The sequence below is a fragment of the Pteronotus mesoamericanus genome, unplaced genomic scaffold, assembly GCF_021234165.1.
Source record: "Pteronotus mesoamericanus isolate MK-2021 breed Mesoamerican mustached bat unplaced genomic scaffold, CSHL_Meso_final contig_50, whole genome shotgun sequence".
NCBI lineage: Eukaryota > Metazoa > Chordata > Mammalia > Chiroptera > Mormoopidae > Pteronotus > Pteronotus mesoamericanus.
In genome coordinates this window covers 43,532,217-43,558,702 of record NW_026555186.1, presented here as the reverse complement: position 1 = coordinate 43,558,702, position 26,486 = coordinate 43,532,217, and the positions used below count along the sequence as shown (strand labels likewise).

The following is a 26,486-nucleotide window of genomic DNA, read 5'->3' as shown; positions in this document are numbered from 1 at the left end:
CTCTTTATCCCACCCCCCTCTAAAAAAAAGTAGAAATCGAAGTGTATATCTGGGTCATTTTAATGAATATGATTAACAATATAACCACTACTCAGATCAAAATATAGAATATTCCAGAAGCATTTTGATATTTCTGAGAATGCTCTTCCCTTTCCAATTACCAAGAAGTTTTGACTGCTAAACTTGGGTCTTATTTTAGTGCTAGTTCTATACTTGCTTGAATTTCTCATCATTTCAAAGGCACTGGATCCCACATCTCTTGTCACTTTCATGACACTTCACTATGCCTGAAAACATCTTTGAGTGATCTTAGAAGTGGTATTCATTTTTCAGCCCTGGGGTCAGTTCAGTTTGTGCTAAATACCAATCAATTACCTTTTAAAAGTTCACTAAGGTTTTTAAAATTTCTACACTCCCTTGAATGCATTATGGGGTTTGCCAGACCCTATAGATAGAAAGTAAATTAATAAATATGGTATTCTTAGTCTTAAATACAAAGTCATGAGGAAGTCATTGATAGATCAATCTCATTTTTTTGGTGTAATCCACTATTTTCTCTGATAGTATAAAAAGACATAAGGGAGGGAATTGTTATCAATTTTCATGATAACTCCACACCATTTTGGCCAGTTTCCTCATGTGTCTTGTAGGAAACCCTTGCCTGAAAGTTGCTATCCAGATTTGTCTTGCTCATTAGTACTTTAAAAACAGGGCTGAAAGACCTGCAGTAAAACCCTGTTTATCGCGGTTTAACCCAAGCCTTTTATTTTTTGATCAGAAACTCTTCTTTTTCCCTAATAGCTTAAACATTATTCATTCATTCATTCATTGCTCTACTCAGAAAATATTTAGAGTGCTGACAACCTACCAGCACTCTCATCATCTGGGGTGGGATTTAGCAGTGAACCAAACAAAGTCCCTGCCTTCATGGAGATTATATTTTAGAAAGAAAAAAACAAATGATAAACAAACATAGACTGTGGTAGTTTGTGGTAAGTGCTACAGATAAAAATGATGTGAGTTTAAGGGGGATTGTGACTGTTGGGGTGGAGTGTGGTGCTGTTTCATAGCTTGTCAAGGACATACTTTTTGATGAGGTGATATTTGAGCAGGGACCTGAAGGGAATGAAGAACATTGCATAGGAACTTGTAAGGGAAGATGATTCAGCCAGAGTGAATAAATAGCAAGTGCAAATGCCCTGCAGCCAGAGTGTCTGGTATGTTCCAGGAAGAGGTGAGAGACAGTGTGACCAGCAGGAAGGAGAGAGCAGTGGGAGAAGGGGTCAGAGAGATTTTGGGGGTCAGATTATAATGGGCCAATGAACCAGCATCAAAACTACATTATAAAAACCTCTGTTTGAAATGATGACATTAATATAATCTTGGAGATTTAGACTAAGATAAACACCTTAACAACATTTGACATGATGTTGAACAACTGTCTTTGCTGTTGCATAGACATTCGACAAACACTTTTTGAATGGAATTTCTTCCACTTTGGTGTAAATGAACAATTGGAATATTGAACTGTTTTCATCAGAGGCAACTAAATTGTAATTATTTAAACTTAAACAATAGCAACTCATTTTTATAGTTGAAAAATGATATTGGTGGTTGATAATCTTTGTCGATGAATGACGCCAACATATGGGAAATAAAGAACTACCTCGATGTTTTGGCTGAGTTTTTTGACAATGCTAGTGATGGTCTGGATGTGGTTTTCCAGTAACTTCCTGGCAAGCGACTCCTCTTTTTGAAAGCCGTGTGTCCCCTGAAGACAAGCAGAGATATCCTCCTTGATGCGGAAGGCTTGCTCAAGGAGGAAAGCTATGGTGCGCTCCTGGCTGTTCAGTCTGTCTTCCAGATGACTTCTCTGGATGTTTGGAATGACAGGAAGGAAAGAATGATCTCTGGTCAGGAAAAGGAAACAACACCAGGCCGTTACAAGAGTGAGCTTGGAGGAGCCAGAACCAGAACTTGCACCCTCACTTCTATGCCTGTATTTTCTCACCTGTGAGAAGTCTGATAGGACTGCGGCACCTGCATGGTTAGGATTTTGGTTCATATCTCATCTAAGAAGCACTTCTGACTTATACCTTGATCTTGTATCCTGCATTTTTCATGTTTCCTGGGCAAGAACTGTTCTGTATTTTACCTACTATTCTAATAAGCTAAGGTGGATCCAGATAAATTTAATACCTGTTAATTCTATATTGAGAACAGGGCTCCTTTCTTATAGCTGGAAAAAATAATAGCTCAATGAAGAGTAAATGGACTAAATAAGAAAAAGGAAAAGACAAAGGCTAGGGTTATTTAATATCAGGGCAAAGAAACATAAAATCCTGATAGCCCCTACTGGCATTAGCATATTACTCCTTCTCTTAACAGATAAACTTCTTGAAGGACAAGCTACTTTTGTTGTCTTTTTCTTTAATTTACTTTGCATAGTTTTTGTGACCTAGTCTCTAAAATCACACATCCGCAATTTTGTTTTGGTGTGTTCAAGAGAAGCAAGTCACTAAGTTCAACCTATACTCTTGGGTTGGGGTGGGGGTAGAATTGGGCTCAACCTCTTGAAAAATGGGATATCAAAGAATTTGTGGACATTAAAAAAAACACCACTCTGTCACTGTCATGGAATTGGCTTCTGTCTCTAATTGCACCTTGCCCTGTGTCCGTCCTTCCGCTGCCACCAATACACTGTGGCTGGAAAGCAAACTTGGAGTTGTTCTGAGGTGGGGTCTAGGGCCTGGGAAGTGATGGGAGTTCTGTGGGGCCCAACCAACAGACTTCGGAATCATGGGAAATATTGCTATCCCCCATGGCCAGGGTTGCTTGCGTCTTTGCAGAGTCCATGGGTGAGGCTCGTTCAACCACAGTGCTCAGCTACAGTTGGTCCTCGGAAGACCCACTTAGCTCCAGCTTCCCAAGAAATTGAAGCTCCAAGGGAACGAGAGTTGAGGTCTAGAGTGAACAAGTCAGCTAAGGTAAGTCTGCTGCAGAAGAACACAACAACTCACGTGAGGCAGAGCACAGCCAGAGAGGAAATGCATTATACTGCTCTTTGGGAGTTCAAGTTCCTGGGCTCACTATGGTTGTGACCAAAATACTGAACTAACATGACCACCGACTTCTCATTTTCCTTCCCTTTTAAAGCCTCAGAGGGCCTAGAGTGAGACAATGAGAAAACTGTGAAAACCCCTTGGGGCAGTGGGAGGTAGTTTATCCTGGGGATTATGTGGGGTGGTGTAGTGGGTGACGCCATATGCCACCCACCTCCTTTTTCAGGAAGGTAGGACTTATTTCCCCAACGCTTGGGAGTACTAACAGTGAATAGACCTCAGCTATGAGCCTTCTCTGGAAACTGCCTTGGTGAAGAAGGCACCTTGTCAAAGGCCATGCTCCCTTCCTAGGGCAGCTCAAATTCAGTGGATGGTCAGTGTGTGGATATAATAAAGGCCTGGCCCACTTGCTCTATCTCAGAACAACCTCGAAGACCACCTCAGCTTCAGAGCTCCCTGTGGAGTCAGCTGATGTCTTCTTGGTATTGTATCACAATACTTTCTTCCCAATGGTTTCCTTTCCTTCTCTTCCACAGGTGGCAGATCCCAGAAAACTCCATTATAAGCCTTCTGTTCACCAACCTCTGCCTCAGAGCCTGTTTCTTGGGCAACCCAACCTCAGTCAGATGGCCACTTTGGTCTGAGACGGATGTGGTTGTGGGAGAATAAAATGGGGAGGAGAGACCATTGTAGATCTAGTTTTGTTTCTACCCCTATTGCCTTGGGACAAACCACAATACCCTCGTGAAATTTCAGACTCTGGTTTGTGTCCTAAAGACTAAGATCATGTAAGGCACAGACTTGTGTTGGTAAGAAGCTGAAAAGCCCCCCCCCCCAACAATTTGGGGGAACAGCTGACTGTGAGCAATTGCTTCTACCCTGTTTACTGCCACATGCCCTAGGGGAGGAAAAGCTACTGCTCTCTTGAGGTTACTTCTTCTTAAGGAACAAAAGCTAAAGGGTAGGAGAAATTATTCTGTACAAGGAGGGATTCTTTTGTAGAATGTAGAATTATGGTTTTACTGTCCCTGCAGTTCATCCCTGCCCTACTGGCTGAGCTCACTGGAGCTGACAATACTCCATTTGGGGATCAAGGTTCTGGCTGAAATCCTCGGGAGAAAATGAACTCACAGGTCAAAATAACAGGCCATTTGAGGAGCACAGTCTTTTTAAAAACCAGCCAAAAAAAGAAGAACTACTAGATAACAGATTCCTACAGAAGAGAAATTAAAAAATATATGCAATAGGAAATTGTTAGAAAGGCTAATAAACATTACGAAATAAGATAAAGGAATATATTTACTTTTAGCAAAATAAAAATAAAAAAGCAGAAAACATAAAAAGTAAACTAGTAGAAATATTGGGCATGAAAAACACATAACTGAAATAAAGAAAAATAAAAGATAGGCTAAAGATAACAAAGGGATAAGCTAAAGAATCAAGAGATTTGGGAGACCAGACAAAGGGAGTTTACCAGGCAGAAAAGGGAACAGCCACACAGTTTGGAGATATCAAGGTCAGAATTTGAAATTCATATCTGTGACTCTAAAATTAAATGTTAACCTTAACTCTATTATATTCCTATTATGCTAGGAGATAAGCAGAAATAGGAGATGCAATTGGATTAATGCTACTCTTGTGACCTAATAGAGTGGCAGCAGAAATGACAGAATCGCCCCCACACTCCATATCCACTCTTTCTTTAGATTTTTCTTCCTTTCTCGGTCCTGGCCACTGCTCTCTCATCTACTTTCCCTCCTAACAAAGAGTGCACCCTCCACACAGCAGCTAGAGTGGTCTTTCTAAAAGTGTAAATGGTGGCGCTTGCCTACTTAAAATACTCTGATGGCTTACCCATTCTCTGAGGATAAAATCTTGCTCTTTCCAACCTCATCTCCTCCTACTCTTCTTTCCATTCCCTCGCATTCAACCACACAGGCCGTCTTTCTGTTCCTCAGACAAACCAAGTTAGTTCTCAGCTCAGGTTTTGGCCCCTGCTGTTTCTTCAGCTTGGAACACTTTTCCTTGCAGTCACTTCACAGCTGCCTCCTTCTCATTGTCTATGTCGATATTCCAATATCCCCTCCTCAGACAAGCTTTCTTCTCTGTCGCGTTCTCCCATAATATCCCATTTTGTATTCTTCAAAGCATTTGTCATTACAAAAACTATCCTATGTACTTGTTTGTGTTAACCTCCTTCCCTCCATTACTAGAAGAGCAGCTCCTTTTGACCGGGTGCTGTAACTGGTTCTCCACAGTGTCTCCAACCCTGAGAAGAGTGCCTGACACATAGTAGGTGGTCAATAGATATTTGTTGACTGACTGATTTCTCTGTTTGCCCCCTTAAGGCTCAGTTGTTGGAAAATTGGAAAAAATAATGGTTTTGTGAAGCTACCGGTCATTAGGACCTTCAAGATGTACAGTTGTCTCTCTTATGCGGCAAAAAATAGCCTCCGCCTGGGCGAGACTGCTCTTTCCTATTATCTGCACATCTGAGCAGTGAAGAAGGCTTTGCTAAGGGGTTTCCTTAATCAGATTCCATCTATCACTCATTTGGCTCACAATGTTCTTCTGGAAAATTACCAAATGGATCCTCATCTAGATAAAACCCGTTTCTCTAAAACCCCAGCATGCTGATGGCGCTCCGCTGGTTGCCTGAGTCACAGGCGTGAGGGAGGAGGATGTCGGCCCGCTGATGGTGACACAGAGCCTAGCGGGAGGGTGCAGGTTCTCTCATTATTTCCCTGAGCTAGTGCTTCTTTCTGCTTCTAGATCATCTGCAGCCTGGATTTGCCAGTGAAAGGGTATCTGATCTTCAGTCTTAAGTTCCATACACAGACTCATAAATGATGCTGCATTCCTCTCAAAATTTAGATTTTCTCTTTGGAGTTCTCAGAGTGGCAGACACTGTAGGTTGGTTACCTTCCCAATGGCCATCCCTCCCTTCTGCCTGATTCACTTCATATTCCTGTTCCCTGTGTCCTTAGTGGGGTGGGGGTAAGCTAATCATGGTCTCATTCTTCTAGGCTGAGATGCAGTGGGTTTAGGCAGAAGTATGTGAAACAATTCAGGCCAGTGAGACTCAAGGGGAAGCCCACTGTGGGCTTCTGGGTGAGGCTTCTTTGCCTTCAAGAAGAGACACCCGGGAAGAAACTTTCCTTCTCTTTGCTAGGTGTTGTCACGTCTGTGCTTGATGCCTGAAACTCTTGGCTCCATCTGATTGTGAGAGGAAAGAAGATGGCAAGCGGGAAGGATAGAAAACACTTGGGTTCTAGATGATATTGTTAGGCCTCTAACTTAACCAAACTCAATATTTTTATGTGGACTAATCAATGCCCTTATGCTTAAGCTATTTTGGTTGGAGGTTTTTTGTGTTTTTTATGTGCAGCCGAAAACACTATATCTGTATCTAATAACTTACCAATAAAAATGTCAGTTGCAATAGAAACATATCAGTTCATCAGAATTTGCTAAATATCTACTCTTGTCCATACACAAGTGCCTATACAGTACTTTCATTCCTTAGGGAACTTAGTCTAATTCAGTGTTTCTCTTGAATTAGTATCAAGGAGGTAGGGAAGGGAGGGAAGCTGTTAAAATACAGATTCCTTGGCTATACCATCGACCTACTAAATCATAATCTTGGGGGTATGAAAAGGAGAGCAAGAATGTGTATTTCAAATAGCACTTATGTGATTCTAATATATTCTAAACACTCAACAGCACTGTTTTAAAACTGGTCATGGGAGCCAATGAATACTATAATGCAGGATATACAGGGGTCTGGCACAAAATAACGCCCCTTTTTATTACAAAATCTTTTATTACAAAATCATAAGCATGTAATTCTGTAACATAACAATGTCACACTCAAGGACACCATATGGCATTTTATGTGACATGTCCAAATTGCTGTCCATCTCATGTGAGACATTCATGTACCCTCCAATCACACTCAAGTAGGCATTACTTCTGCTGGACCTGGTGTAAAATAGTGCTAAAGTGGGAAATATGGAATATGATTTCTCAAGTTATATAGAATAGTCTTGGCAAGTTGGAAGGCAAGATAGACTGAAGGTAGAATACAGGTTCTACTGCTTGCCAACCAACCAAGTGTTTCAGTTCTTTCATCTTTAAACAGGACTGACAAGGCCTACTTTGCTGTATGGTTGTAAATTTCTGAGATAACATGTGACAAGCATATGTCATATATCTGCTCTGCAGTCCAGGCTTAGGAGGGACCCATGTGCACTCACTCTTCAGGTGCTGTTGGCTGGTGTCAAGGCTGTATCCAGAGGGAGATGAGGAGGCAGACCTAGCCAGCAAGTGGGTCCATGAAGCGAGGCTGCCACTCTGCTCAGACGCCAGTCTATGGTCCTGCCTGTCATGGTTGGCCTCGGTGTGGTGTTATTTGGCACACTGAAGGAAGCCTTTGAGGAGGGTAGCACCTGGTGCTATGTAAATATATTGATCTGTAATCATGGGGACATTAAATGACAGATAAATTCTGAACTGTAGTTATTTCTTTTCCTTCAAGCTTATTTTTTAAAGTTATATTTAAGTGGAGCATGTTCTTTTTTGAAATTTTTTTTCCTACCTAAGATTTACTATTAATTGGAGTGCTATTATTACAATTTATTAATGATACTTAATGAAACACTGAATAATGCTCTGTTTAGCTCTATTTACATGATTCCTACAAGATGAACACAGAACTTATATCTTTTCCTATTTCCATTTACCATAAGAAAAGAATGTTATTTTCAAATTGACCTTTCTGAATTAACAACTGGAAGCACACACCTGTGAACAGCCTTGGTTTTCTCAGAGAACCTCCCAATGACATCATTGTGCAGATCATTGAATTATCAAAAACAAAAACAAAAACAAAACCAACAACTAACCAAACAAACAAAAAAAACTGAGGCTGTTTGCTGGAGCAAAATGTGGCCACCATGATTCTTTCAGTAAATGAAAACCATTCACTGCTTCGTTACTATATGCAGTGTATCAGTGGGACTTATATGTCAATTTACTGAGAAAGGAAATTTACCTGAATATTCTAGACTAGTCCAGATGGAGTTACTAACCACAGGAGGAAGAATCCCTATGGGACTTTCAGAGAGAGATTTGGGATTTACATAAATTCAGCTGACAACTGAATCTGAACAGATTTTCCACAAACTCTGAGTTCTATTTCCCTACAGTCGGTGTGACTTACACGAGCTGTGCTGTTGCTGGCAGATGCATTGATACATGGAGCCTCTCACTTCTCTGCCTGTTCTGTTCTTAAGAGTAAAGAACTACATTTACTTAGAAGATTCTGAGAAGAATTTTGGCAACCCATCATACTCAAGACACAAAAATATGAATATTTAACCTCTTTTCTAGAACATTGAAAGGGCATAACTTAGGACAGTTTTCATTTTTGTGAGATCCAATATATGACTACTTACATTCGCACTGCAGAGTCCTGAGATAGATAAATATATATATATGTTCAGAATGTATCCAGTCATGTAACACGAAAAATAGAGACATTTATTGAAGACGTTATAAGATACAAGAAACGTTGTACATAGGAAAATGACACCTCAGTCCCCTTAAAAGTAGGCACCTTGGGACCTCACACAGTTCTCCCAGTCGCCACCAGCTGCCCCATATTTCCCTGAATCTCATCGACTGTCCAAACTCTCTTCCCTTTGAAAGGTGATTTTAGTTTTGGGGAAAGCCAGAACTTACATGGTGCGAAGTCTGGGCTGTAGGGGGGCTGAGATACCTGAGTGATTTGATGTTTTGCCAAAAAATGCATGAAAGAGACATGATGAATGAGCAGGCGTGTTGTCACCATGAAGCTGCCAGTCGCCAGTTTTCCATAACTGCAGCCTTCTGAATCATCCCAATAGTTTCCATGGAGGAATGTTCAAGTTTAACTCAAAATTTGATACAGATTCACTGCTTTACTCACTCAGTCATTTTGAATGTGATGGCCACACAGCACACATACTCACTCAACATCATCTACTGCCCCCACTGACTAGTACAATGAAATTGTCATTGGTCACACATGCACATTCCAGTCCACTCTCCTTGACTGCCAGGTTATATCGATGTCATGCAAACTGTTCTCATTATATTAACAATGACTGGGCTTTTTCCAAACAGGCCTTGTATATTGAAATTTTACAGAACACTTTGATGCCTCAAACAAATAATCTTAGTGTGTGGGTGTGTGTAGCAATGAAATTGAAAATACACTTTCTGACTTTCCTCTGTTGCTTGTTTATAACCACCATGGCAGATTTTGGTAGCTGCAGGACCCTCTATTGTGAAGTTTTATAAAGAGTTGAATGTTCTAGGGAGGGGAGGGAGGCAATGAGTTTTGGTGGGTAAAGTCCAGGAGGAAGCAGACCAAGGCCAGTAGGGTTAGGTCTTGAGGTCTGAATGGAGGGGCCTGGGAAGGAGAGGACACCAAATAGTGACCAGGCCAAGAGCAGACTGGAAAAAAGAAAAAAAAACAGTTGTAGATCTTTTATTGAGAAAAATTGTATGAAGCAAACTCCTCATGTTCAGTAAAGTTAGTAAAGGGTAAAAGTGGCCAAATATATAGTGACAGCAGATGATTCGACTGCGGGTGGTGGGCACACAATGCAATATACAGATCATGTATCATAGAAATGTACACCTGAGACCTATATGATTTTAATTAACCAATGTCACCCCAATAAATTTAATAGAAACATAAAAATTAAAACTTCAAAAAATAATAAAATTACAGAATTAATGATGTACCTGTTGTGATTGGCTTTCTTTGATGGCAAGCAAGTTGGCAAGTGGTCCAGAGTCCCCGTGGGAATGAGGGTGCCATAGATGTCTGGGTTACACTTACAGGTAGAATTTATGTAAATTGTGGCAGCAAATTATTTTGTTTTCTTTTGGAGTTCCTATCACATTTTGTAGTTCTCCTGAGACACCTTTCCATATTACCTTGCTATTTTGGAAGTGTGTGTAATTTATGTGCATCTGCAGAGAACAGACACTGTACTTGAAATTGGAAGAACTGGGTTCAAGTTCTGCTGCTGTCACTTGCTACCTTTAACCTCTTTTAGGTTGCCCAGAAGAGAGCTCCTTATCTGGCCTATGGAGATAATACTCCTGCCCCAACTGGCCTAGGGAATCAATTTCGATAATGTCTCTGAAGTACTTTGTCATGTCCACAAGTTTTATAGGCATGCAAATGCATTCTTATTATAGTTATTACTAATTATTATAAAGTGTTACGGGCTGAATTGTGTCCCCACAACAAGATATGTTGAAGTCCTAACCCCTAGTGCCTCAGGATGTGACCTAATTTGGAAATAGGGTTGTCACAGATATAATTAGTTAAGAGGAGGTTGTATTAAAGTAACCTGGGCCCCTAATCCAATATGACCAATGGTCTTATAAGAATGGCCATGTGAAGACAGGGACACACAGGAAGCTTACCATGTGGAAACGAAGACAGAGGTTGGAGTGATGCATCTAGAAGCCAAGGAATATTGGGGATTGCCAGTTGTCACTAGAAGTGATGACAGAGAGTTGGGACAGACTCTCCCTCAGATCCCTCAGAAGGAACCAAGCCTGCAGACGCCTTGATTTTGGGCTTCTAACCTCCAGACTGTGAAACAATACATTTCTGGTGTTTTAAGCTACCTAGTTTGTGGTGTTGTGTTTTGGCGTCCCTCTGAAACTAACACAGACGGTAAATGACTTGAGGGGAGGTCCTGGAGAAGTGTAGGGAATTTATTTTTACACTCTCCTTTTTTCTGCATAGCACTGATAGTCAACATATCACTCCCATAAACATTATTTTATTTCATTTTATTCCCACAACTACCCTGTGGCATAAGCGGAAGTGTTTCAATTTGGATAAACCCTGAGTTTAGAAATTATCAGTAACTCAACTGGGGAACATTTTAACCTCCGTCTTTGACTCTTTCTCCTCCATCACAGCAGCTTTGTTTAGACCATTAGTGGCTCTTCCTGTTTTATTTGTATTTTTTCTCAGATATGAGATGTATTTATTACTCTGATTTTTAATATATAACTTGCTCTCAATATTACATAATTTTCACCCCAATCACTTTTCCTCTACCAGGCTCGCATGTCTCCTGGAAGTCCTGTGGGTCCTCTCTGAGGCCAGAGATTAGAGGGCTCCCTCTCTGCTCCAGGGAACTGAGACTGGCCTCAGTCTGGCCGCAGCAGAGTTCTCTCACTCGAGCAGAAGCTCTTAGGTGTGGTGAGAGAGCAGAGCGCCTTCTGGGTGGAGAGACTAAGCTTCACCTAGCAGCACCTGCCCTGGTGGATCTGGGGGAAGGTGCTGTGGGTAAGGCCAGTTCCTGCAGCCGTGCCCACCTACAGCCAGAGTCTTGCCCACCACAGGTAGGGCAGTGAGAGAATGCCAGAGAGGGAAGAATAAAGGACTGCACTGTGGCTAATGGCCATGCCTCTGAGGTGCAGCTAAGATGCTCTGAGTCCAAGCGCCTACACCCCACAGAGGGGCGCCCATGGAGTAAGGACAGAAATCCTTGGTTGCATTACATCTTCCATGCTGCAAGGGAGGGGCTGAAGATGAGGATGTCCTAGCATATGCATGTGTGTGTGTGCACGTGTGTGCACATATGTGTATGTGTGTAGCTGGTAGGGAGTGTGGATAGGGGAGTGATAAAGAAAATAGGCTTTGAAGTAACAAAGACATAAATTTCTGGTTCTGTCATAGCATTGTGTGACTTTTGGCAAATATTTCACTTCTTTGAACCCCAGTGTCTTGTCTTTATCTTTAAAATAGTAACATTATTCACCTCCAAGGAGTTATTGTGAGAATTAAATAAGATGATCAACACTGAATGAGAGCCGGAAGCTATAACAATAAATATGGTGAGTGGGGCCAGGGAACTGTTCAGGGTGAGAGAGGGTCTGCCAGGTAATAAAACACTAACCGAGTGTCCCAGGCATCCCTTTCTTCATGAGCTCTGCAGGCTGTTTTGAGCTTTCTCACCTGGAAGCTAGTTGACCTCAAAGATGGATAGGGCATTGCAAAATGAAACCTGAAAATCTAGCCTAACATGACCTATCCCATAGAAAGCTCAAAACAACAGTGTTTGCCTTCTTTCTTGTGTACTGTAATGTGAAATATCCATCTTCATCATGTAGCAGCAAAAGCAATGTATCATGGTATAATAAAACATCTGCCATGGTACTAACAAAAAACCCTTGAAGATGAATACTTCCCAGACCCTGAATGCCATATTCCATCACAAGAAGGAATCATTAATCACTGACTATTTTGCCTGTTTGACTTACTGATAGTTTTGTGTATCCAAATTTTAAATACCATTTTTTGGCTGTCAGCCAGACCCTCATCTTTCCAAAATTTACTGCTGAGAGAATACCTGAGATATATATCGGCTATCGCTCAGTCCAGACAACTCCTCAGTACAAAACAATTTCCTTTTTCTCAGCCAGACAGCACCATAGTTCAAGTGCGTACTTCTCTCCTTTTAATTCCAGCCATCTTCACCCCCTTGCTCTTTTTGCCACACCACAGGATTGTTCTTGCCTTAGAAACTGCTCTTCTTTGAGACGTCCACACGGCCAACTCCTCCGCTGGCCTTTACTCAAGTGTCAGCCTCTCAGGGAGGCCTACCTTTGTCAGACTGTCTAACGATGTGCGTCCTTTCCTTCTGCTAGAACAGAAGCTCCCTGAGAGCAGGGATCTTTGTCTGTTTTGTTCACCGATGACTCTCCAAGTGCCTAGCATAGTGCCTGGCACACAGCAGATACTCAATACATACTCGGTATGTGGGTAAATGGTAATAACCAATTTTAGAAGACTGAGGAATCTTAGGGATGGAAGAGACCTTATAAATTATTCGATTCAGTGGTAAGAAACATTTTTCTAAGGAGCATCAATTGAAGAAATATGGAAATTAGTTTATGGGCAGAATTTGTTTTCCACTTAATATTAAATCCTGTGGGTAAATAATGTACGTTCTTAAATCTTAACCACTTTACTTTACCACATAAAAGAATATTTATGAGAAACTGTGGGCAGAGTTGAGAAATAGAAGGCATCTTTCTAATCCACAGCCTGGAAATGACACCTGGGTCTTACCTTGAGCACAGACAGCCCTCGGGACTCAGGCTGCTCATCGCCACCACTGAAAGCCCCACTCCGCTTTTCGGGGGAGGCAGAGATCGCCTAGAGAAGAGAGGGCCTTTCCTTTTCTCAGGTCACATAGCTGACTAGGGGCAGGTTCAAGGGTAGACCGTGGTGCCTGGCCTTCATGCAGCGCTCCTTTCACGGGCAGAAGGAAAAGATGAAAGGCGGGGCGGCGGGGCGGGCGGGGGCAGGGGGAAGCTTGGGTGCTTTCTTCTCAGTTAAGCTGAAATGAGCATTGGATGCACTGTTATAAAAATCAGTGAATGTCTGCTTATTGTGAATAAACATGTGGAATCAGAATTATCCATTGCCTTTAATATAATGTCACCGTAATTGTCAGAGAAGTGATTGCAAGCATTCTGCCTCCCCCTGCCCCAGGGATTATTAATATGACTCAGCATTTAACAAGCACTAGTCATGAGTGGGTGTTGCTCCAGCTGCCTGAGACTGAGAAGGGCCCTCAGTCTGCCTACTTTTTAATGTGCTTATCTCTAGCCAAACCTTGTTCAAAGGCCAGGCATTACTTCTTTTGTTGCTGGATTTTAGTTTTTTTTGGTTGTTGTAATTTGTTTTTTAGTATTACCTATAAGTATACCTAGATAGATCTATAAGGCAGAACCTAAGAGAGTATGTAACACTGTATATTCAGGCAGTTTAATGAATCAATGAACTTTACTTGTGTAAGTGCTGTTTGCATATCAAATAATTTGTTGTCACTCAGTGAATACTATGACTAGGAGGATGAAGTTATTTTAAATGTGATTGTTTTTATGTTTATTTTATTGGATTCAACAAGTCAATTCAAAAGACCTGCACTGATGTTTGAAATGTCCAGATGTCATTTTGCTTTTCCAGTTAATCAGCTCCCCAGAAGTCTACTATTCTAAGAGCCCTAAACATGCATTTGTCCCACCGTGGCTCCCCATGAAGTCTGTCAACTACAGCTCCTCAGGAACTGTGGACCACAGTGTGCCCTGCAGGCTGCTGCAGGGGTGTCAAAAACGTGAGGCCGCAGCGTCCCTGCCGTTAGGGAGCTTGCAGCCTATTCTGGGAGATTAGAGAAAAGAAAACTGACCATCTCAGATGGTACACAGGAAGCCCTAGGTATATGACTTAGGCAGCAAGAGAAGAGATGTTGGGTGGATCAAGGTAGAAATAAATGTTGGAGCCAGATAATCTTCATCATGCCCTTTCTTTGAATTATAGACTATTTCTCCCCCTTTCTCTTAAGTGTAGTTTCTTACTTAAGTTTTATCTTAAGTGTGGTATCCAAGAAATGGCAAAAAATGTCTTTGGGTTTAAGTCTGTTACCATCTTTCAAGAATCTGTTCTCTCATCTCTTGGGATGTAGGTGACCAGCCTGCACTAGGGAAAGCCACTTAATTTATATTGGAATTTGATAGATCAGAAGAATGATTTCTATTTTCTATTGGTTATGTGAAAAGTCAGGTGGAAACAGGTCTCCCTTTCTCCTTGGATGGCAAGGTTAGCTAATATATCCCATAATGATAATTATTTTTGCTCCTACCACATTCATTTTCCTTAACTCAAAAAAATCTTATATATCCAAATGTCATATATTTAAACAGTGAAACAATTATTTTTCCTTGTTTGCTTTTATTTTCTCTAAATTATAGTCCCATGGCACATAAACAAATACAAGTTATGGGTAGCATGAAAAGGGGAGCCAAAATACTGTGGTCAAACTCTTTAGAATGTATTATATATTGAACTGGTTAAGGACAGGGAAATTCTTAATTGTGAACATACTGTAATGAAAATCAGTGAATTTGAAAATTGTATCATCTTTATTGTTAAAGGTACTTGTAAAATGAAAATTGAGTATGTAGGTTTTTCTCTTCACATTGACTCATTTCATTTGTTTGGTCATTTTCATCTGCTGTCATGTTGTATATTTTAGAATCAGAATTATCTGAAAGCTGCAGTGAGTCCTAGAGATCTTCTAGTGTAACCTCTTCATTTGGCAAGTGAAAGAGCCAAAGCCCAGACACATTATGGGACTGACTGAGGTCACACAGAAAACTGTGGAAAGCCTGGTATTGAATCCCAAGGCCCTGAAAACATTGATTGGTGAACAGGACTAAATCTCCCTCTGGCAAGTGGAATAGAAAACAATTCAAAATTAATATGCATTGCCTCTGCGACCTCACCTTTTCCAACTGGAATTCTAGGCTCTTTTGGATATTGCACATGTATCTGTAAAGTTGTATTTCCAGGGGCCAGAGGAGCCCCTCTTCTATAGACCTTCCCTGGATGAGCTCTGGGCATGGCACCATAAACAGCACAATCACAATTTTCTGATGATTAATATAGTTAAAATTTTCCTGATTTTTTATCATGAAAAGTTAACGGACTTATTTGGTTTTTTGAAAGTCATGGTTAACTATATCAGACCCTGTTATATGTCATTCATTGCCTATGTTCTATTATTTTATTCATAAATAGGTGGGAACCTATGGAGATTATTAAAGAGGAGATGGTAAAATCATCTCGCTCTGTCAATCAGAGAGGAATGGGACAGAGAGGCCTCCCTTTCCTTGATGGTTTAATGCAGTCTCTTTCAAAAGCGGAGGACTAGTTTGGATGAACTCATAGATCTCATTCAGCCCCTTTAATCTCTAACTGAATCATTAAATACAGTAAATAGTTCAAACTAGTTGTAATTTACAGACTTACTTGTCAACATATTCAACTAGATCTGTAGAATTCTTGGTTGACATTTTGGCTGGAGATAATCTTACCTAAAACAAAGGTCATGGGTTTAAAATACATCATCAGGTACTTTACAGGGAAATCCTATCTACTTTAGCCGTACATAAATTTTTAATTTTCTTTAGTATTATGTTTTTTTATTGTGATAAAATACATGTAAAAAATTTACCATTTTAACTATTTAAGTATGCCATTTTCTGGTATCTAGTACCTTTGCAATGTTGCACAGCTATCACCAGTGTCTACTTCAAGAAAATCCTCCCCACACTGAGGGTCAACTCCACGCCCATTGAGCAATCACTCCTGACTCACCCTTTGATCCAGGCCCTGGCAACCACGAATCTGCTTTCTGTCTCTGTGGATTTGCCTACTGTGGATATTTCATATACATGGAAACATACAATAATATGTGGCTTTTTTTGTGAATGGCTTGTTTCTTTGTTTTATTATTGACACTGTTACAGATGTCCCCCGTTTCTCCCCCTTAGCCCCCTCCGCCCAGCCCCTGCTCCACCCACCCCACCAGGCTTTCACCACATCAACAAAATATAAACAATGGGTCGTAGACCGCCAGCCCAGTTAATCTTGCACGGGCTCTTTTGTATCCCTAGAGACTAGAACCAAAATCGAGTCCTGGGGAGATACTAGAGAGCTACATTTCACAGATTTAGTGTCAGAGTCAGGAAGAGCTTTTTGGAAGGTCAAAGCCATAGATTATTCTTAGATAATTTTTAAATGAACTCTCCAATGATTACTGGCTGAATGTCTAAAGAAGTCCTCAGAGAGTAAATTATTCCTGACATACCGAATTTTGAGGGAAATCAACTAATTTTCAAAAATAAAACAAAAATCTAGAAAACAAATCTATTCAGGTAACTGTTTTCTAATAAAGCTGGATGTCAGATTATTATAGTCCATGAGAAATAAAAGTCAGAACACAGTTATACACTTGCACTAAACATAGCTGGACTTATGAACACTAAACTAATTTAATAAAATTGTACCATTAGAAAGTTCTATTTGCATGAAAGTTCATAATTTTGCAGCAATTCTAGGGGGAAAAAAGGATCAATATGTACTCCCTGTTTTTGCATACGCTGAAACTGTTTTCAACTTTAATATTCTTTTAATTTTAAGTTTAAAAACAGGACATATTTTTATCTTCATTTTAATTCCTATCACTGACTTGGATTCAATAGGGAGAGAAGAGTGGAATTCTACTTCATTTTAAAGCTTAAAATATGTTCCTAGGATATTTTGTCTTGGTTTATGTTATCGTGTACTATAATGGTGAGCGGAAAGTGTTAAGACCCACATACAGAAATCATTCCTTTGGCAAGTGCCTAAGAAACTACCACTTCTTAATTTAAGGCTGCTTTTTGGTGGACAACCAGAATAGGCTCAAGCTGCCACAAATGGTGCTTTAGATGCTCTCTTCCCACTGCTGAGGACTGGGATCTGCAGTGGGTCTGGCACTCTGAAAGCTGGTCTTCCCCTAAAGAAGGAAAAAAATGAGCCACTGGGTACCCAGGTCCATGTTATGAGAACCATCCTAACTCCCTAGAGACTGTGACGGGCCTGCTCTGGTCTATTCTGGTTCATGTTTTCACTCCAGTTTTTTGCTGGAACAATCTGGGCCCTGGACACCTCACCTACTAATGCCGGCTAGTTCCTCCTCACCTCTCCCCTGCCACCCCTGGCCTGAGCGGGTCTGTTTGTGGTATTTCCCCAGCAACTGGCTGGTCCCCGTCTTTTTCTGTTTGGCACTTAGTAGCCCTTTGTAAGTATTTGTGGAAGGAAAGAGTAATGATAAATATTTTGTACAAGGACACTAAATTACTGGGTTATTGTCTCCTTTTTTCCTTTCCAAGTGAAACAATCAGCTATGTGTTCTATTTTTATTTTATTAATTTTTAAGTCTTATTTGGAAAACCATTAGTAACATCCTCTTAACATACCTAAAACTCACATACTTCTAGAGTAACAAATGTTAAACCTGATAAAGGAGGAAAATTGAAAACATATGGAAAAATAAAAGCTATAGAAAAAAGTTTTCTCACTTATAATTCTACTACTTGGGGAGGTAATTTTCAATGGGTGTGCCGTGGCTCCCACGCCGGTGCACCACATGGATTTTTAAAATGGGCAACACCTGACTACTCAGTCAGGGGCGCCGACCTCTTTCCCCTTACGTTGTCAAAGAAGAAAATGACAGCAGCCAATACAACAGCCACCTGGTGTGAATGAATCAAAATCATATTTATTTTTATGTCAGATTGGCAAAAAATGTGTTATTTTGGTGTGCTGCAGAATTTTAGTAATTAGTGTACGTGTACCATGAGATGAAAAGGGTCGAAAGTTGTTGACCTAAAGTTATGAACATTGTGGCACATTTATTTCCTCTATTTTATATGCAATTTTAAAATGTACCTAAGACAGTAAATTGTATATCTTTGCTATTTGCATGTAGGAGTCAGCTCTGTTTCATCCCTATTCCTACAAGCTAAAATGTAGTTACATAAAAATTCTCACAAAGAACTTGGTGCTTATTATGGGAACTTTTATATACATCGGTTTTCACCTGTTACATAACAGTACTTTAAAACACTGTGGTCCTTTATGGTTTTGCCTATAAAATACTTTCACATACATCATGTGATTTTATTCTTCCAACAGTTCTGTAAAGTAGGAATCATTATCTTTACCAAAAGAATAACGTTAGTTATCTTAAGCAACTGAAATTTTTCTTAATTATAGAAAGAATTTAAGATGATTATTTCTACAGGTGAGGAATCTGAGGAGTAGAGAAATAATGGACTTGTTCACGATCATATAGATAATGATAATAATTATATTATAGCCATTGATGGAGTCCTTTCTACCTGCTAAGCTCTTTAATTTAAAAAAAATTTTTTTATTTATTTATAGAGCAAGGGGGAGGGAGAGAGAAAGAGAGGGAGGAAAACATTGATGTGTGAGAGAACCATGGATCAGTTGTTTCACACACCCCCTCCCAGGACCTGGCCTACATCCCAGACATGTGCCCTGACTGGGTATTGAACCAGCCACCTTTAGGTTTGCAATCCACTGAGCTACACAAGCCAGGGCAAAGCTCTTTACTTTAATGACTCATTTTGAGAAGGATGAAGGAATTAAGCAAAGGAAAAAAAAAAAGGACAGACTCATGGACACAGACAACAGTATGGTGATCACCAGAGGGAAGTAGGGGTGGGGATGGGGTGGAAGAGGGGAAAGTGGGGTAAATGGTGATGGAAGGAGCCTTAACTTGGGGTGTGAATACACAACACAATATACAGATGATGTGTTGTAGGATTTTATATCTGAAACCTATATAATTTTATTAACCAAAGTCACCCCAATGAAGTCAATACAAAAATAAAATTAAAAAACCTATTTCTTTGAATGATAGGCTTAATTAGCCCATTTCACAGAAACAGAGAGGTTAAATAATTGCTGAGTCACACAGCTAGTATGTGGTACAGCCAATAGCTACAAATATCAGTGCTTGATACTGTGCCAGCTTTCCGGTGCTCTTTCTTTCCATCACAAGCAGCTGCACCTACCGGTCAGGTGTTAGGAGAATTACAAAGCAAAGTCTAAAAGCACTTCTCTGGATTTTCTTTTACATTTTTTGGAAAGATATGACATGTACCAATTAAAAAAAACATTCCATTTAGCTATTCTCTTGTTCATGTTAGAGATAACATCTATACCTTAAATTTATCATAGTTTCTCTTGAATACAAAATAAGTGATGGCTTTTTGTTAATTTTTAGCCATACATATTAAAAGTCAGCCCAATGAATGTACTCGCAGACTGAGCCCCTTTTTCTGTTCAGCTTGTGCTGTCATTAGTTCCTTTGCCAAAGCAGGAAAAAAAAAAACAACCCAGGAAATGCAGGTTTTTCACTCTTGAAAGCAAAAACAACTTTTCCAGGATTCCTTGGAACTCTCTAAGCAAGGCTGAGCTTTAAAGAAGCTGAACAAAATATCCTATGTTTAATAAGAATATCTAAAAGTACTCACTTTGTTTTCTTGGTCACTGGCTGAGCCAGGAAGGAGGTCATCATGTTCATCTGGCTGCTCCTCTGCAGCCGGGGAGGAACTTTTGTTTACATTTGTATCTAGGCAACCAGAATGCTGAATCAGACCAGGAACCATGGCACGTGAATAATAATTGCAGTGGTAATTTCTTAAATGAAGGCAGTTTCTGTACTTATGGCAATAATTATCAAGAGAGCCTTCTAGTTTGTTTTACGCCCGCCCTTCCCTACTTGCCTACCCTAATTCCCTCCCTCCCTTAAGACTGCCAATCACACCTGTAGTCAGCTAGAAGAGCTTATCATCTCAGGTACTTTCATTATACATTCAGAAAACTTTGTTGAAATGCTCTCATTTAGATCGAACTGTTTTAAAATAATAGGGAATGTTTTCTCACCCAGTTGTGGCCAAGCCATCCAACAATCTTTGGGATGTGTTACCTTGTTTATATGTAATATGAAAGATAAGTCAGATAGTAAAGTATGAGGAATTTAGAGACCTAGAATAATCCACGAGAGAAATACCTGAACTCATGACGCTTGAGTCCCTGGCTTCGTTTTTTGTTGACTTGATTTTTTAAAGGGGAACAAATTTTTAAAAAATTTTCTTTCTTAGAAAGCCAAAGCACTAAAGAATGTTGACTGAACCCTGATTGAAGTCTTGATATCCCTGCGGTCTCCTCTGGGCGGCTCAGCAGCATTGTGACTGCAGGAGGGATCTGTGATGTCGATGTGGCTGGCTCCCACTCTTAACGTGGCTGTCATTAAGCTACTGAAATTCAGGAGCTTGAAAGATCTCGCTTAATGCTCATTGTCATAAAAATCACTAGGTCCTTCACCTCTTTGTTTTAATTGGGTGGAATGTGGCTATTTTCAAACTGGTATTTCATACCCTTCCTCTAACTTTGCCTTCATAGTTTGGTGAGAGACTGGCTCCCATAAAAGTAGACACAAAAAATTGGTAGTTACAAAACAGTCACAAATGTAAAGTTCAGCATAAGGAATGTAGTCAATAATATTGTAATAAGTAGGTATGATTCCCAGTGGGTACTTGAATTATGGGGTGGAAATCCCTTTGTAAACACTTTGTAAATTGTATAATTGTCTAACCACTATGTACACCTGAAACTAATATAAAATAATATTGAATGTCAACTGTAACTGAAAAATAAAGTTAAAAAAATGAGCAAAAGGGGCTAAATTTTAAAAAGTAGACAAAGATGAATTCCTGCAGTACTCCCAGATCTTCCTCCAGTGGGCTAGTTAAGGAAGCCAACATGTCCAGGCCACTAGGGGGAGCTTTTAAAAGAATGAAGCAACGACAGGTGAGGTGGGACAGGGCTTTAAATTAATTAAAATATTGAACTTTGGCATTGTGGGAAAATTTTATCTCGTTATTTGACAAACAAAAAGATAAAGATGTGAAATACTTCAGCTCTGAAATATTTTTCTATAAAAATATTTTGAGTATTTTAAAAACTGGAATTTGCATCTTTTGCTAATACTACTTTGCCCTCATATACAGAAATGATATTATTGCCTGAGTTACTCTTCAGATTATGTTGCTCTGTTTGCCTTGCTCTGAGGGCACATGATGTTCAGGATGCTGAATGACAAACTTGTATTCCACAGATAAATACTACCCACAAGTTTTGGCCTCAATGGTATGTCTTCCAGTGCTAAGCTAAGCCCTTAAAACTTAGAGATAGAGTATTTAATGGTTATCTAAGCAGTCCAAAAGGCTCATTACATCATCTTAGTCATTTTATCAAGTGTCAAGAGAGACTAATACACCAGTGACAGAGGACAGGTGGCTGTGGATACCAAGAGAGTGGGCGAGAGCCTTGACTGCTTAACCTACTGGTGTTTACTTCAGGCAAGATTACCTCTTCAATTCTCAGTTTTCTCATTTGTAAGGTGAGAAATAATGCAATAATGAGGACCTCATAAGGTGGTTGATAAATTAAATGCAATAATACACTCGAAGTTCTCAGCTGAGTACCAGGCAAGGAATCCATTAAGCTGTATCTATCATTAGTGATTTTACAAGGTGCAATTATCCAAGAAACAGACAGGAAGTGTGTGAGAAAGGGGAACTGGATTTGACCTTGCTAAACAACTTTTTGAGATTCTTTCCTTAAATTCAGCTTTTATATGATGTGTCCAGAAAAATAGGTCCAAATGAAATGAGTCCAACTTGTTCGTTCTCTAAATGGCTGCTTAGGACAGCACACATAATATATGTACCATTGAAATCCCTCCTGTCTGAAGGTATATATAAAATCCTTCCTGGAAATCAATGATCTTCAGAGATTGCTTCTAGTCCAGGTTTACCAAGAGTACATAGCCTAAAGCACAAAAACCAATAATCCTCACTTTCGATCTTAAAAACCATTGTATTTTGGTATTGTTTTCTATATAAGCATAAAGGATTCATCTTTAGGTGGTGTTCAGTGAAGTGGGGGGTTGGTTAGTGTTGAGGGTCAACCAATACAAAATTGTTCTGTGGTGTTGTGCACTACCCAACCCTAGGGGGGGCCATTCACACAATAACACTGTAGGTTTTCATATTTGTTACCAATTTTTCTGGCATATCTCAAAAAAAATACCTTGTTCTAAGAGAGTAGATATATCAGGACAGTTTTCTGACAAGTAGAAGTAAAGGGTCTTGAGGAAGGGACGCCCATTTCTGAGAGTGTATATGGGCCACCGGCAGCAGCCCCCATCGTGGGTGTCTGCTGAGCACTGTGTCCTCAGCTGAACTAGCCGCAGCCAGCCCTGGGCCACAGCAGCCAGGGGTTCCTGGCAGAGTGTATCCTCCTCAACTTTCTTTTTTGCCTCTTTCCTTTTTATGTCCCCTCCCACCTGCTGTTCCAAATGGCCTTGGGCCATCCCTTCTGGAAAGATCTCATTTAAACCAGGGGACTCCATAGGGTCTCACACCTTTTCTTGTATTCTAATTGGACCTGCTCTAGTCTCCAAGTAAGCTTGATGTGTTCGGCGCTTGACATTTTAGGAGCTATCCCTCATATTCCACCTCACGATTTTCCTGAGGAAGGCAGTGCAGATGTGAATATCTTGAATTTACAGATAAAAATACAAGGAAGTTCAGAAAATTAAGTGACTCACACAAGTAAATGGTGAAAATTTGACCAGACCCTGAATATTCCAATCCTCTCTTGTGCACCTTTCCTCCTGGGATGAATCATACTGAATGCTGCTAAGGTATGAGTGTTTGACTTCCATTCTAAAGGGTGCTCTATGCTGAGTGGGTCCCTGGCAATTGCATTTTGTTTCCTTGGTTCATTACTCTCCTAATTGCCTTAGATGACTGTCACCTTTTCCTCTGACCTCATACTGCCATCAGCTCCTCTGTTATCATCACTCTCAGCTGATGACCTTTCCTTTCTATTTCACCAAGGAAATAGAAGTAATCATAGGGGATGTTTATAAGCCCACCCACTACACCTACAGACCTACATGAATTTGTGTCCATAAATTCTGTCTCTTCTGTTTCAACAGATGAACCATCTTTGCTCCTCATTTAGGTGCCTCCCAGCCGTCCTTAGGCCCCACTCCCGCTTACCTAAACAAGGACCTCATTCCCTCTTTACTAGATTATTCCCATCAATATATAAGCAAACATTTTTTTCCATTCCACTCCCCTTAAAACAAATGAACAACCTTCTTTTGATCCTATATACCTTTCAGCTACCACTGACTCTTCCTTTTCTGCACGGGAAAGCTCCCTAAGAGTGTTTATATTTTTCTCTTCCCAGTTTCTCTATTTGCTATAGTCTAAATTGTGTCCCTCCTCAAATTTGTATGTTGAATCCCTAACCCTGAATGTGACTGTATTGGGAGATAGGATCTTTAGGAGGTAATTATGGTAAGGTGAGGTCTTAAGAGTGGGGTCCTAATCTTATAGGATTGAGGATTGGTATCCAACAAGAAGAAAATGCAACCTCAGTCTCTCTCTCTCTCTCTCTCTCTGTGTCTCTCTCTCTCTCTCTCTCTCTCTCTCTCTCTCTCTCTCTCTCTCACACACACACACACACACAAGGCTGAGGACACAGTAAGATGACAGTTGTCTGTAAGCCAGAAAGAGGGTTCTCACCAGGAACTGAATCTGTTGCCACCTTGACATTGGACTTCCCAGCCTCCAGAATTGTGAGAAATGAGTTTCTGTTGTTTAAGCGATATGGTCTATGGTATTTTGTTATAGCAGCCTGAGTAGATGAACACAATCGCAAATTACTAAAATCAAGCTTTCTGTCCCTCACTCCTTCCACTAAAACTGCTCTTGGCAAGGTCCCCTGTGACCTCTCTGTTGCTAAATCCAGTAGTCACTTCTCAGTCCATATCTTAGTGTCCCATTAGCAGCATTTGACAGAGTTGGGAGCTGTCTTGAAACTCACTCCTTACTTGGCTCACAGGGCACCGTGTCTCCCACAGCTCTGCTATTCCCTGTCAATGGATTCCTCATTCATCTTCCTGACCCCTGAGCGGGTGATCAATCATCTTCATCAGCCTGAAGATTTCTCAGAAGACCTGTGTTCTGGGAACCCTCAACCCTGGGTAAACCAAAATAGCTAGTCACTCTACCTGTGTGCCAGAGCTCAGTTCTTGGACTTCTACACGCACTACCTTGATAATCTCATCCACTCTATTGGCTATAAGCTGACAGCTCCACAAACTCCTTACTCCCTACCCCCAAAGCTGTTTGCCCCACAGCCATTCCCATTGCAGTAAATGGCAACAGCCTCTTTCCAGTTTCTTGGGCCCCAAAATACAGAATTCTTTTTCACCCTCTTGTTCCCTTACACCCTATCTGTTTGCCAAACCTTCAAGCTATATCCAGGGCGGGGCATCTCTCACTGTCTTCTCTGCCACACTGGCCCAAACTACCGTCATGTCTCCCTGGGGTTACTGCAATAGCCTTCAAAACACTAGCCTCTTTTCTGTTCAGCTTTTCTCCCCATCAATTATTCTCAACAGTGACCCTGTCAAAGTTAATAGTGACCATAAAACTTGTCAGCTCAAAATCCTTCAATAGTTTCTGTCTTGTAAAGGATAAAATTTTACTAAAATCTGCAAAAGCTTTCTGAGGTCTCAGCCATGCAGTCTGCTCACAGCCACCCTGCCTCATCTCCTAGGCCTCTCCCTTGCTTACTCTCTTCCAGACCCAAAGGCCACCTTGGTCCTCCCGGAACATGCTGGTAGGCACGTGCCTCGGGGCCTTTAGTCTTGCCGTTGCCTCTGCTTACACGCACTTTCCCTGGATGTTCCCCCTGTTCACTTCCTTGCTTCCTTCTTGTCTTTACTTAAACATCGGTTCTCAAAGAGGCCTGGCATGCCTATCTCAAATTACAGTTTCCTTTTATATACACATATTTCCTACTGTACTGCCCCCTTAGCATTTATCTGTATAGTATGCATTTACTTTTCTTACTAAATGTTTCCCCTGCTAGACTCTAAGTTCCATAGGGTAGACATTTTTGTCTCTGTTGTTCACTGCTCTGCCCCAATGCCTAGAACAGTGTCTGGCACATGGTAAGTATTTGTTAAATAAATGAGTAAATGGAGTCCATAAAGATGTGTAGGCAAAATTCCACAGGGCAACTCAGAAGCACAGGTGACTTCTCTCTGGGGTAGAGAGGGTGAAGGTGACAAGAGTTGTGAAGGAATGGGCATTTTATGTGAACCTTGAAAAATATGTTAGTCCCCGACGTCTGAGTGGCACTCATGGTGGTTTGATTTTTCTCTTTCTCTCCATAACAACCCTGAGGACACTTCCAGGCGCTCTCGCTGCTTAGGATCCTGCACTGAGACAGTTTCTCTCCACCACCAACTATTTATTGTCCTATTCTCTTCCTGTCTGACTTCTAGCCAGTCCTCTATTAGAAAGGATGTGATAAAGTTAGAATGGACTTTGCACCTGACCAAGGAAGATGCCTTAGTGCAGGCATTTCAACCATTAATATGTATAAAACTTACCCAGAGAGCTTCTCAAGCTGTAGACCATTAGGCCCCCCGATCCCATGAGTTCCTAAAAAGCTCATTTTGATCCAGAAATCCAAGGACCACTCACTGAACAACTCAAAAGAAAGGATTTCTAAAGATGGTATTCTGAAGGCCCACTGTGAACATAATTTCAGTCAGAGGCCTCTTTGGTGTTCCTAAAATTGCTGCTGTATTCCTAGAAACAATCATCTGCTTGTCTGTCTATCTGCCCACTCATCCGTCCATTCATCCATCCATTCATCCATCCATCTCTGCCTTAGACTCTGTGCGGATGTGAATTTTCCTGCACTATAGCAGTGCTGGGGAACGGCCTCCTTTCCTAACAACGTCCTCAGGCCTTGATTACCGTCTGCCCCTCCCCCAGTGCCAAACCACATCCTACCAGCAGTCTCCTTCGGGGGCCAAG

At 40.8% G+C, this 26,486-nt stretch overlaps 1 protein-coding gene across 1 annotated transcript in view; it reads right to left on the bottom strand.

The window, feature by feature from the left end:
- Positions 1 to 26,486, bottom strand: part of FAM81B (family with sequence similarity 81 member B) — a 91,701-nt gene that overhangs the window by 29,546 nt on the left and 35,669 nt on the right. Inside the window, exons 3-6 of the mRNA XM_054578300.1 lie at positions 20,582 to 20,624; positions 20,043 to 20,140; positions 15,961 to 16,025; positions 1,667 to 1,910 (exon numbers count right to left, since the gene is read on the bottom strand). Of these exons, the coding sequence (XP_054434275.1) occupies positions 1,667 to 1,910; positions 15,961 to 16,025; positions 20,043 to 20,140; positions 20,582 to 20,624 (450 nt within the window). The remainder of the gene's footprint in view (positions 1 to 1,666; positions 1,911 to 15,960; positions 16,026 to 20,042; positions 20,141 to 20,581; positions 20,625 to 26,486) is intronic.